This window comes from Pseudonaja textilis, chromosome 11 (genome assembly GCF_049901715.1).
Source record: "Pseudonaja textilis isolate UNSWEBS1 chromosome 11, rPseTex1.2, whole genome shotgun sequence".
In the NCBI taxonomy this organism is placed as follows: Eukaryota; Metazoa; Chordata; class Lepidosauria; order Squamata; family Elapidae; genus Pseudonaja; species Pseudonaja textilis.
Genome location: NC_142000.1, coordinates 2,402,442 through 2,414,575, shown reverse-complemented (window position 1 = coordinate 2,414,575; position 12,134 = coordinate 2,402,442). Strand labels below are relative to the sequence as shown.

General features: G+C 45.4%; 1 protein-coding gene across 1 annotated transcript in view; it reads right to left on the bottom strand.

The window, feature by feature from the left end:
• Positions 1 to 10,634, bottom strand: part of PEPD (peptidase D) — a 168,463-nt gene extending 157,829 nt beyond the window's left edge. Inside the window, exons 1-2 of the mRNA XM_026714484.2 lie at positions 10,589 to 10,634; positions 3,244 to 3,427 (exon numbers count right to left, since the gene is read on the bottom strand). Of these exons, the coding sequence (XP_026570269.2) occupies positions 3,244 to 3,427; positions 10,589 to 10,605 (201 nt within the window). The 5' untranslated portion in view covers positions 10,606 to 10,634. The remainder of the gene's footprint in view (positions 1 to 3,243; positions 3,428 to 10,588) is intronic.
• Positions 10,635 to 12,134: the final 1,500 nt, after the last annotated feature.

Sequence of the window (12,134 nt, the reverse complement as noted above, 5' to 3'; positions counted from 1 at the left end):
ACACCAGGTTACAAAAATTAACCAAGGTTAAAGGTAAAAGGAGCTTCGTGTGGTATGGAAATTTAGCTGCTTCAACTTTAATGGGCCTTATTACAAGTGTTACAACTGCTACAAACCTAGCTAAAATGAATTAAAAATGTGGATAGGACAGAAGCTCTGGTGCAGGACAATCCTCTCGCACACTCAGGCAATTCAGCTGCACACTCAGTGGAGCAGGGAAGAGCAGGAACCACGCTTTTGTCTATCTTCGCGTTCTGAATGCTGACTGGTAAACTGCAACTCTCTCCATACTGACGGGCCTCCAAAGACTCTGTCCTCTTGTTCTGGCCAAACAGCCATGTTCTGTCTCTGCTACTGAGGGAACATGAAGGAAATCCCAGAGAAAGGGCTGTTCACTATGAGCCTGCATGAAGTCTGACAAAGTGTTTCAGGGACAGAATGTTTGTGTTCTGACCCAACTCCCCAAAGACGACCAACCCTCTGAAGTTAACTCAAAAGATTCGTTTATTGGGCATGCCAGCAGCCCCGGCAAAAAGTTTCTCTCTCATCGCAGGCTAACAAGTCTGTCTGTCCAAAGATGAATAGCTGTCTGCTACACCTATTCATCTCCACCCCTTGCCTTTTATCTCCAGAGCGAGGGTGGGGCTTCACTAGCAGTGGTCGCTCTTGCGTCCCAAGGACCGGCCCACAGATTTCCGCTGTTCTCCTCTCCTCTGCCTTCTGTGCATCCGCGCATCGGGCACTGGACCCAGCTGTTCCTCCTCTTCCTCATCAGCCCCCTCTAGACCTGGGGACTGCTGACTCTCCACCTGAGGGTTGACGGACAGTCCAGGCTCTGCCTCTGTCTCTCTCTCTCTCTCTCTCTGCCAGCTCCATTCCCTCTTCCCCCTCAGAGCTCTCAGGTTGCCCTGATGCTGATCCGGACTCCTCCTCAGCTGATTTGGATGCTGGAGGGGCCGGCGGACAACAGGCCACAATAGTTGGGGAATAGGGAGGTCGGAGCCTGACACAATTGAAATCGCTTAAGGTTTGCCTTTGAACACTTTCAGTTACATTGGAACACGAGTCTTACAAACTTGGAAAAAATGGCACTTTTTCCATGTTCGGTACAGCCATATTAATACGATATTTTTTAAATTTTTATACTGTGGTTATGTTTAAACTTAGTCATCTAGAGTGGCAAGATGCCAGCTATATAAACTGAAATAAATAGTTAAAAATATTTCCTTAAGCATCATGAATAATTATATACCACTATTCTCACTTTCAATCCTCTTGAGAAATTTCCAAACTTCCATGTTAACGGCAAAAAGCTAAACATTTTATTAATTTACATACAGACAAAACTAATATATTCAAATATATGTTGGTAAGGCAGAAAGATTCTTATCAAGGGCAGATCTTTATCAAATGCAAGAAAGAATGACAGTTTCATGCTGAATAAATGAAGATGAACTACATCAATAATAATGTATCTATGACACTAGCAAAAAGAGGGTCAGTTATTTAATGTGATCATCAGTATGCTGTTACACTGAGATTTTAAACTACAAAAATTTTGTTTGTATTGCCAGAATTTACTAAAGAATCTGACAAAATCCAATTCGTTGGGCTTGAAAAGTCAAAGTATTATTAAATTAGTATGCTTCAGAATCATTCCGAAATAATTATCAAAGCAATGTGAGAATTTACTAAAATTACACTCCTGAACATGATATACAAGGCTATTGATAACCACTGCTATGTCCCAATGCGACCTTCTGACCAGCAAAGTTAATGGGGAATCCAGATTCACTTAACAACCAGGTTATTAATTTAACAAATGCAATGATTTGCTTAGCAACCATGGCAAGAAAAGTCATAAAATGGGGCAAACTCACTGAACAAATGTTTCACTTAACAACATAAATGTGAGGTTCAATTGTGGTCGTAACTCAAGGACTACCGTTATAAGATTTTACTTAAGCTGTTACATGCAGAAGGCAAAACCACTCACACAAAGCAATGATTCAGCTAATATACGTGGACTGGTTTTATGAGCCATCAGTGCTATAAGATTAAATTATTAATGGCAAGAAAAATTAGTTCGATGCATTTTATGCGCATCCTTCAGGACATGCGCTTTTAGGACAGGTGCTCAAATAAAGTGCTTCCAAGCATAAACAAGGATTGGAAAGTCACTAGAATACAAGAGAGAGAAGGAGAGGGAGGGGAGGGAGAGAGGGAGAAAGAGGGAGGGAGAAAGAGAGACCCAGAGACAGAGGGGGAGAAACAGGGAGGGAGAGAGAGGGAGGGAGGGAGAAAGGAGACTAAGAGGGAGGGGGGGGAGGGAGAGGGAGGGAGAGGGAGGGAGAGGGAGAGATAGAGGGTGAGAGGGAGAGACAAAGAGAGAGACAGAGGAAGGGAGTGGGAGGGAGGGGAAGGCAGACAGTGAAGGAACAGAAGAAGCAAGGAAGAGGGAGCAAGGCAAGAGAGAGGGAGGGGGAGGAGTGAAGGGACAGAGGAAGGGAGGGAGGGAGGGAGAGGGAGAGGAAGGGAGACAGAGGGAGGGAGGGAGCGGGAGAGAGGGAGGGAGAGGAAGGGAGGGAGGATGAGGACAGAGGGAAAGAGACAGAGAGGGAGGGGAGGGGGGAAGGAGGGAGAAAGAGAGACAGAGAGAGGGAGGGAGGGAGAGGGGAGAGAGGGAGGGAGGCAGAGGGAGGGAGGGAGAGCACAGGAGGGAGGGAAAGGGAAAGAGACAGAGAGGGAGAAAGGGAGGGAGAGAGGGAGGGAGAGAGGGAGGGAGGATGAGAGACAGAGAGGGAGGGCGGGAGAGGGAGGGAGGGACAGAGAGAGACAGAGAGAGGGAGGGAGGGAGACAGAGGGAGGGAGGGAGAGGGAAGGGAGAGAGACAGAGGGAGGGAGAGGGAAAGAGACAGAGAGGGAAGCAGAAGGAGGGAGAGGGAGGGAAAGAGAGACAGAGAGGAAGGGAGAGGAAGGGAGGGAGGATGAGACAGAGGGAGAGGGAAAGAGACAGAGAGGGAGGGAGGGAGAGGGAGGGAGGCAGAAAGAGAGACAGAGAGAGGGAGGGAGGGAGAGAGAGGAGGGAGAAAGACAGAGAGAGGGAGGGAGAGGGAAGGAGAGAGAGAGAGAGGGTGAGAGAGGGAGGGAGGGAGGAGAGAGACAGAGAGAGGGAGGGAGGGAGAGGGAGAGAGAAGGAGGGAGAGAGATGAAACGAAAGATACGCTTGCCACGAAAGCTCACCTGGCGAAAAACAACGCCTGTATCGGTACAGTAGCGGTTGGTCTGCTCTCCGCCTTGCAAGACGACGATGGCATTTTGGGGAACGGCCTTGTTTGCTCTCAGCCGGTCACACAAGCGGGTCCTGTTCAAGGCGAAAAGTGCTGCCGAGACTCTCAAGGTTTCATTCCCCAGCCAAAAGGTTGCCCTGGAAAGAGGAACCAAAATTAACATCGGTGTGGCTCGACAACATTCATGGACCAAGCAGGGGTGGGGGAAAACACCCCCTTCCACCAGCGCTTGCAAAGGGAGCATTCCAGTCTGGCCGTTGCAGCTGGATCACACAACCCTGCCGGTCGCCCGGTGCAGAAGGGCCCCGAAGGAAAACGATTCCCAGAAGCGTTTGCGGTTCTCTGAGCCCATTCAGCGACAAAAATCCCCGGCCCTGAACGAGTCACAAGCCCCAAACAAGGTTAAACCCAATGCTACCAAAGGTGTAAATCACATGGCCATGAGGATGCTGCTGCAACGGTCGTAAGTATGAAAAACAGTCATAGCTCACTTGTTTCAGTGTCCTTGTAACTTTAAACGGTCACTAAGCAAACTGCTGTAAGTCGAGGATTACCTGTATTTCCAGTTCGTTTTCATCTAACGTTTTAGACGAAAAGTGACAGGTGATGAATCAAAATGAGCAGGGTCCCTCAAGGGATGCTGGTTAAGGGCAGGGGGGGGCAATTATGAGGGTCTGCCCCCCCTTCCATGCCATGTTTTTACAGCCTGTTCACAACCCACGAAGGCAGATACGGGTATTTCTAAATTTGGTGGGATAGTATTACCAAGAAATAAAAGAGAAATGGGCCAATTGGTATGTATTTATTTACCCCATGTGCATGCCGCCAAATCTTCCTGGCATCTTAACAATAACACACACTAAAATAACAAAATATTGATACTCAAGAGATCAAGTGTTTCTTTCTTTGTGCTGCATGCGGAATTCTGGAAGTTGAAGTTCATAAGTCTTAAAGTTGCCAAGGTTGGAGACCTCTGAACTAAAGCATACTATGTCAAAAGTACCTTCTAGTCCAGGGGTCTTCAAATTTGACACCTTTAAGACTTGTGGACATCAACTCTCAGAATTCCTCCTCCAGTCATGTTAGCTCAGGAATTCTGGGAGTTGAAGTCCACAAGTCTTAAACTTGCCAAGTTTGAAGACACTTGTTCTAGAGGAAACAACAGTTGCACTCTAAATTTTTTTGCTGTTCTTCCTATGCTGAGCTGTTAGAAAAACAGAGAAAATTAGGAGCAAACCCCATTAATCTGAGCATGAATACTCCCTGATGTATTATTAATTATTATATAGCTTTCTTGGAATACAACCCTGCAGATAACCTTTGTTTTATAGCAGCAATGAGGAAGCTCTCAGCTTCTGAAGTCCAAAATGCACATTTTAAATACTGTATCAGGCAACGCATTAAAAAAAAACAACTCTTAATCCCGCTGAGTTTGCAAAGCAAAGGCTGGGTTTTAAACAAGTCCAGCCAGTACTATCTGCAACGTTGCATGAATTATACAACTAAGTCACTGAACTAGGATGAATCATGGCTTATTGTGTGGTATACCAGCTGATTCACACAGTGTCCTAAACTGTGGGCTTCAACTTAGCATGCAGTGTTACCTTATTCATACTGGTGGCTTGGAAAATCACTGTTTATTGTTTAGCACGCTATGGAAATTCAGCCCCATGGCTTATTAAAGAAACCACAGTTAAAATAAGTCATGGCTTCACATGGCTCCAGTCCCAGCCTACACAGAGGAATGAACATCCCAGTTTAAGTCTAGTAAAATATCTCTGAAGGATGTCTCGCCTGGGTAAAAGAGGGCATGAAGTGGAACAGCCCAAAGAAGGCCTATAAGTATAAGTGCTGGACAATTGGTAAGACAGGTCATATCAGGGATCTCACACCCAACATGCTTTCTCTCTCCAAATAAATTTCAGGAAATTCTTGTTTCTGCTGCTCAGGTAATTTAGGGGTTTGCAACTACACCACCTCTCCATTGGATGGCATCTTAAGGAAAGATGACTGCATAAACCTGCCCATTCTGGTTATAAATCACCGTTATGGCTTCAACCATTGGGTCAATCCAGCCGATGATGATTTATGCAGTAAATCATAGGTACTCCAACCATAACGTCGCATAATGTGTGAATATGGTCTTTGTACAACTACAGGTGAAACTCGAAAAATTAGAATATCCTGCAAAAGTTCATTTATTTCAGTAATTCAACTTAAAAGGTGAAACTAATATATGAGATAGACTCATTACATGCAAAGCAAGATAGTTCAAGCTGTGATTTGTCATAATTGTGATTATTATGGCTTACAGCTCATGAAAACCCCAAATCCACAATCTCAGAAAATTAGAATATTACATGCAATCAGTAAAACAAGGATTGTACATAGAACAATATTGGACCTCTGAAAAGTATCAGCATGCATATGTACTCAGTACTTGGTTTGGGTCCCTTTTGCAGCAATTACTGCCTCAATGCGGCGTGGCATGGAAGCTATCAGCCTGTGGCACTGCTGAGGTGTTATGGAAGACCAGGATGCTTCAATAGTGGCCTTCAGCTCTTCTGCATTGTTCGGTCTCATGTCTCTCATCTTTCTCTTGGCAATGCCCCGTAGATTCTCTTTGGGGTGCAGGTCAGGCGAGTTTGCTGGCCAATCAAGCTTAGTAATCCCACGGTCATTGAACCAGGTGTTGGTGCTTTTGGCCATGTGGGCAGGTGCCAAGTCCTGCTGGAAAATGAAGTCAGCATCCCCATGAAGCTCATCTGTGGAAGGAAGCATGAAGTGCTCCAAAATCTCCTGGTAGACGGCTGCATTGACCCTGGGCTTAATGAAGCAGTGGACCAACACCAGCAGATGACATGGCTCCCCAAATCAACAGACGGTGGAAACTTCACACTGGACTTCAAGCATCTTGCAGTGTGTGCCCCTCCAGTCTTCCTCCAGACTCTGGGTCCTTGGTTTCCAAATGAGATGCAAAAGTTGCTCTCATCAGAAAAGAGGACTTTGGACCACTGAGCAACAGACCAGGTCTGTTTTTCTTTAAGACACTTCTAACATTGTTTGTTGTTCAGGAGCGGCTTGACAAGAGGAATACGACATTTGAAGCCCATGTCCAGGATCCGTCTGTGTGTGGTGGCTCTTGATGCACTGACTCCAGCCTCAGTCCACTCCTTGTGAAAGTCCCCAACACTTTTGAATGGCCTTTTCCTGACAATCCTCTCCAGGCTGCGGTCATCCCTGCTGCTTGTGCACCTTTTTCTTCCACACTTTTCCCTTCCACGTAACTTTCTATTAATGTGCTTTGATACAGCACTTTGGGAACATCCAACTTCTTTTGCAATTACCTTTTGAGGCTTTCCCTCCTTATGGAGGGTGTCAATGATGGTTTTCTGCACAACTGTCAGGTCAGCAGTCTTTCCCATGATTGTGATTCCTACTGAACCTGACTGAGAGACCATTTAAAGGCCCAGGAAACCTTTGCAGGTGTTATGGCTTAATTAGCTGATTAGAGTAGGACACTTTGAGCCTAGAATATTGAACCTTTTCACCATATTCTAATTTTCTGAGAGTGGATTTGGGGTTTTCATGAGCTGTAAGCCATAATCATCTCAATTATGACACATCACAGCTTGAACTATCTTGCTTTGCATGTAATGAGTCTATCTCATATATTAGGTTCACCTTTTAAGTTGCATTACTGAAATAAATGAACTTCTGCACGTTATTCTAATTTTTCAAGTTTCACCTGTAACTCACAGTTCGGAAATGGAAGAAGTTGGAGCACTTCCTGGGGTGAGCAAAGGCAAGAACATGAGCTATTCCTCACCTTCTTCCCCAAACTTGGTGGGGCCAAAGGGATTCCTACACCTAGATCAAGGGTCTTCAAACTTGGCAAGTTTAAGACTCGTGGACTTCAACTCCCAGAATTCCTGAGCTAACATGACTGGAGGAGGAATTCTGGGAGTTGAAGTCCACAAGTCTTCAAGCTGTCAAGTTTGAGGACCCCTGACCTAAATCCTCATCCAGGTTCTTCAGAATTATAGCAGGGGTTCCCAACCGGGGGTGCTCACACCTCCTGCAGGTATGAGACGATATTCCAGGGGGTGCGAAAACCTGGGTTTAGAAGTTTCAAAATAATAGTTGTATATACATAATTATATACATATAATTATTTACTTTTGTAAGAGGTGCGAGAATATATCTGAAGCATTCTAGGGGTGTGGAGTATAGAAGAGGTTGGGAACCCCTGTCCTACAGGTACAGGCTGGGTAGAGCAAACTGGACAAAGCTGCAAAGTTGTGAGTATGCAATTAATATATAATTACAGTGAGGATTTTCCTCTCTTCCCCCTTATGGTTCTGTTTTTAAGCTGTTTCCTGGGCATTTTGTGGCTCACATACTATTTTCATAAATATCCAGCCTCAAAATGGCAGGATAGCACACTGCAGCATGACTGTAACCATAAGGAGTTTTGCAGGCAGCCCATCAAAATGGCAGTGAAACACTGCCAGAAGCCTGAGACACCCAGCACAATTTTGCAAATTTCTTGACTAAACCAAGGAGGGAGGAGAGAAGGAAAAGCAAGATCAGAATTGTGCTGGTTGAGCTGCAGGATCTTGCTATGGTGCAGATCAGAGGAGAAGTCAAAAGTCCTCAGCACCAGTAAGAGAATCAAAGAGACAAGCGCTGTGCAGGTAGCCAAGTGTAATTGTGCATGTGTACATCAGCTGTCAGGTTGCACAAAAAACAGCACAAAGGGTAATGGGTGTGCTACCCTAAAAGATAAGCCTAAATGACAAGAGATTTATCCCTTACTTGCAATCAATAGTGCACAGAGCATGTACATACATAGCCTATCACTCACAAGTGGAAACACAACAATTTCTCATCCCACGGACCTCTGCTGAGCTTTCTTTCTTTTTCAAGGGGCCAAAGGTGTCTACTACCTATCCATTAATGGCTATTTTTCTTCCAATTTTCCAAGCAGGGAACCTCAGGGACTGCTCCAGAAGAGCTCAGTTTTGAAGGGCCTTTAAAATGTTGACCTGCAGCTATGGTTTCCCCTTTGCAGAATCACCCCAGTTCAAAACACATTCAACAATATCGATATGGGGAGTTCTGACAACAAGAAAGTCAAGGTCAACCCCCTCTCCCTGAATACTTCTCTCTCTAGGTAAGGGGGAAAGAGCTGAACCCTGAAGCACTCCCATTCAAAACTTGTTCACCAACATTTTATAAAAGACACACCCCAAATTTCCCATGGAAGCAAGGCTCAGATAGTTAGGGGATCTCTAAAACCTTCAAGTGGATTTAAGGTAAGAATATGGAAGCCTTAATTATATATAACAAGAGGCCCTTTCTGAACCCATAGAAGTGTTTTCCTAAAGTGTGTTCAGAGGACATGGGGAGGGGTCACCCAAGTCCCTCTCAGGGGTCTGCAAAATCAAAATCAAAATTATATATTAATGATATTGGTAAAAATTTAAAATAATGCCACTTATTTTTTGGTTAAAAGTACAAGGTTTTTCAAAAAAAATGTTATTACCTACAGTAATACCTAGTGAACAAAATATTTAATATTTTTACACAATTCAATACGTAAATATCCTATGAATGTCCATTTTTGTTTTTAATATGGTAAATGTTGAGAAATATCCCCCATATAAATAAAAGTTCTTTTGGGGTCCACCTCAAAGTTTTAAAAGTGCCAAGAAGTCCTGAGGGCAAAACGTTCAAGAAACACTATCTTGGAAAATAGTTTATATGGCATTTATTTATTAAATTTATATGATGCCCATTTTGCTTTCCAAAATTACTCCGGGCAGTTTACAATGCAATAAAACTATTAACACGGAAATCATTATAACAATTAACAATTAAGTAACAATTAAAGCGGGGTTGCTCTGAATCCTATACTCATCCCACAAGACAGACTGGGCTTGCACTGGTTAAGACAGGCAGCTCCTGTTTGAAAGCTGCCAGTAAGACACAGATTTCACTCCTGTACAGGTAGTCCTCAACTTACTACAGTTCATTTAGTGACCGTCCAAAGTTACACCGGCACTGAAAAAAGTGACGTGCCATGTTTCACACTTATGACTGTTGCAGCATCTCTGTGGTCACATGATTTACATCTGGATGCCTGACAATGGATTCACATTTATGACTGTTGCAGTGTCCCAGGTGATCCCCTTTTACGACCTTCTGACCAGCAATGTCCATGGGGAAGCTGGATTCTCTTAAGAACGGCGTGACTATCCCAAAAAACTATCCTTTTTTTCAAGAGGCAACCAGACTTTCTGGTTTTTCTTTGAAGATGTTTCTTCCGGCTTCTCCTCCATTCTTCTCTGAGTGGATGGTGGGGAAATCAGTCAACCATCCAGTCAGAGCTGAAGAAGCTTCTTGGAGGAGAAGCGAAATGTCTTCAGAGGAAAATCCAGAAAGTACATAAGCGCGCCACTGTGCCTACCGACCCGGTCTTACTGTCCCCATTTATCTGTATTTACTGCCTTTGCTCTTGTTTATGTTCGTACTTATACTTGTTATCTTGTACATGTTTGACAAAGAAAGAAAGAAAGAAAGAAAGGACTGAAGATATGTGTGCATCAGGAGATATGACACACAGGGGAAGGAAGGAAGGAAGGAAGGAAAAGTCCAGTTGCCTCATGAAAAAAAGCACCTCTGGGCCAACCACGACCTGGAGGACTGAGAATCTCCATAGAGAACCTTGTGACTAATTTAACAATGGCAGCGATTCACTTAACAACGGTGGCATGAAAGGTCGTAAAATGGGGCGAAAGTCAGACTGGGCTGCCACCTGTCAGAAATGGTGTAGGGTCTCTTGCTTGGCGGGGGTGGGTGGTCAGGAGGGTTGGACTAGATGATCTACAAGGTCCCTTCGAACTCTGTTAAAACACTCCAATGTCTCACTTAGCAGCATCAATTCTGGGCTCCATTGTGGCCGTAAGTCGAAGTTTCCACCTGGGCATCCACCTGGGGCGGGGAACGACTGCGGGAGGCGGGAAGCGCGACCACCCCAGAAAGGGAAAAATCCCTCCCCACGCCCGCGTCTCTGCCGGCCAGCCGAGCTGCCACTCGCCCGGGGGACGCTAACGCGGCAGCCGGCCGCGAGAGGAGCCGCCGCCGCCGCCGCCGTCCCAGCGGCAGCCCAATCAGTCACCCGGAGGCGCTCGGTTTCTCCCATCATCCCCAGCCTGGAGCGCGGGGCCCAGCTCTCGCCTTGCAAGCCCCGCTTCTCCCTGCCGGCAGGTCCGGCCGCCCCAGCCTCGCCTTACCTCAGCGACGCAGCCATGACGCACCGAGGAGGCCCGTTTGTCAGCTGAGGCCGCGCAGCGCCGGCGCCGCGTAGAAAAAGGGGCGGCCCCGCCCGGAGGCGCGCCCGGCCTGCGCGCGCAAAATTGGGGGGGGGGGAGAGCTGTCCCGGAGGAATCGTGGAGGGAAAGGCGGGTTTCGGCGCGCCTCCCTCCCTCCCTCCCTCCGTCCTTCTCTCTCTCTCTCTCTCTCTCTCTCTCTCCCCCCCCCGGAGACTTCAACTCCCAGGATTCTCCAGCCAGATTGCTGCGAGGGGAATTCTGGGAGTTGAAGTCCGGAGTGGCTGAGGGGGCAAAAGTGGCCGCTCTCCAGCGTTGGGGAGGGGCTCCCCTTGAGACACCTCAATGGGCAGCCCTAGGCAGGCAGCCCTTGTATCCTTCCCAGGAAGGAAGGAAGGAATGTTTTTTGACTGGGGGGGTCCCTAAACCTGGCTTGTGGACTTCAACTCCCAGGATTCTCCAGCCGGATTGTTGTGAGGGGAATTCTGGGAGTTGAAGTCCGGATGACTCTGTCTGAACAGAGTATAAATATATGTAATTATAAACCCTCTTTCATTCCAATTCAGTTCTATCATTAATAATCATTAAAATCTTAACATCTTTAACACTTCGTTTCAATTAAATATCATACTTCCTTAAAGACACATATAATCTCCATAATTAATTTTTCCTTTATTTCTCTTCACATATATTTTGTAAATCATTTAGTATTCATTTTGTTACATTTATTTATTGACAAGCACTCCACTGGATTACGATAGCTATTTTATCAAACATTTTAATCATACATTGTTTCATATTTTCTAAAATTATTTCTGTTTCTAATATAACAATACTATCTTATGTACCTTTGCAGAATCTCTTTTTCCATTAAATTTTCACTCATTATCTCTAAATAGGCCCTGTTTCTCTATAGTTTGTTTCCAGCGGCGAGCACGGATCGAAGCCTCACAGAGACGAGGATTCGGTCTGTCACCGAAGAAGCTCAAACCGGAAGTCAAAAAATTACATTTTAATGTATGCCGATTAGTGGACGTTCAAAGTGACAAAGTTATCTAAGTTCTAAGAAGTAACAAATGGAAGATCATTAAAGAGAGATCTCACCCAGAATTAAGGAGAAATTTCCTGACTATGAAAACAATCATTCAGTGGGGACAACTTGCCTTCAGAATTTGTGGGTCTCCAACAGCGGACATTTTCAAGAAGAGATCGGATAGCCATTTGTCTGGAATTGTACAGGATTTGTATTTTATGTACTGCCTTTGGACCTATCTTAAAGGTAGTCCTTAAGTTACGACCATTCAGCAACTGTTCAAAGTTACAGCAATGCTGAATGTAGGAACTTATGATTGGTTCCCAAAGTTATAGCCATTGCATCTCTCTCACTCTCTCTCTCGCACACACACACACACACACACACACACACACACAATCAGGTCACCAAAATTCAGGCACTTAGCCACTGGCCTGCACTGCAGGGGCGTTTCAACTTCCCCCACCTACCTATTTC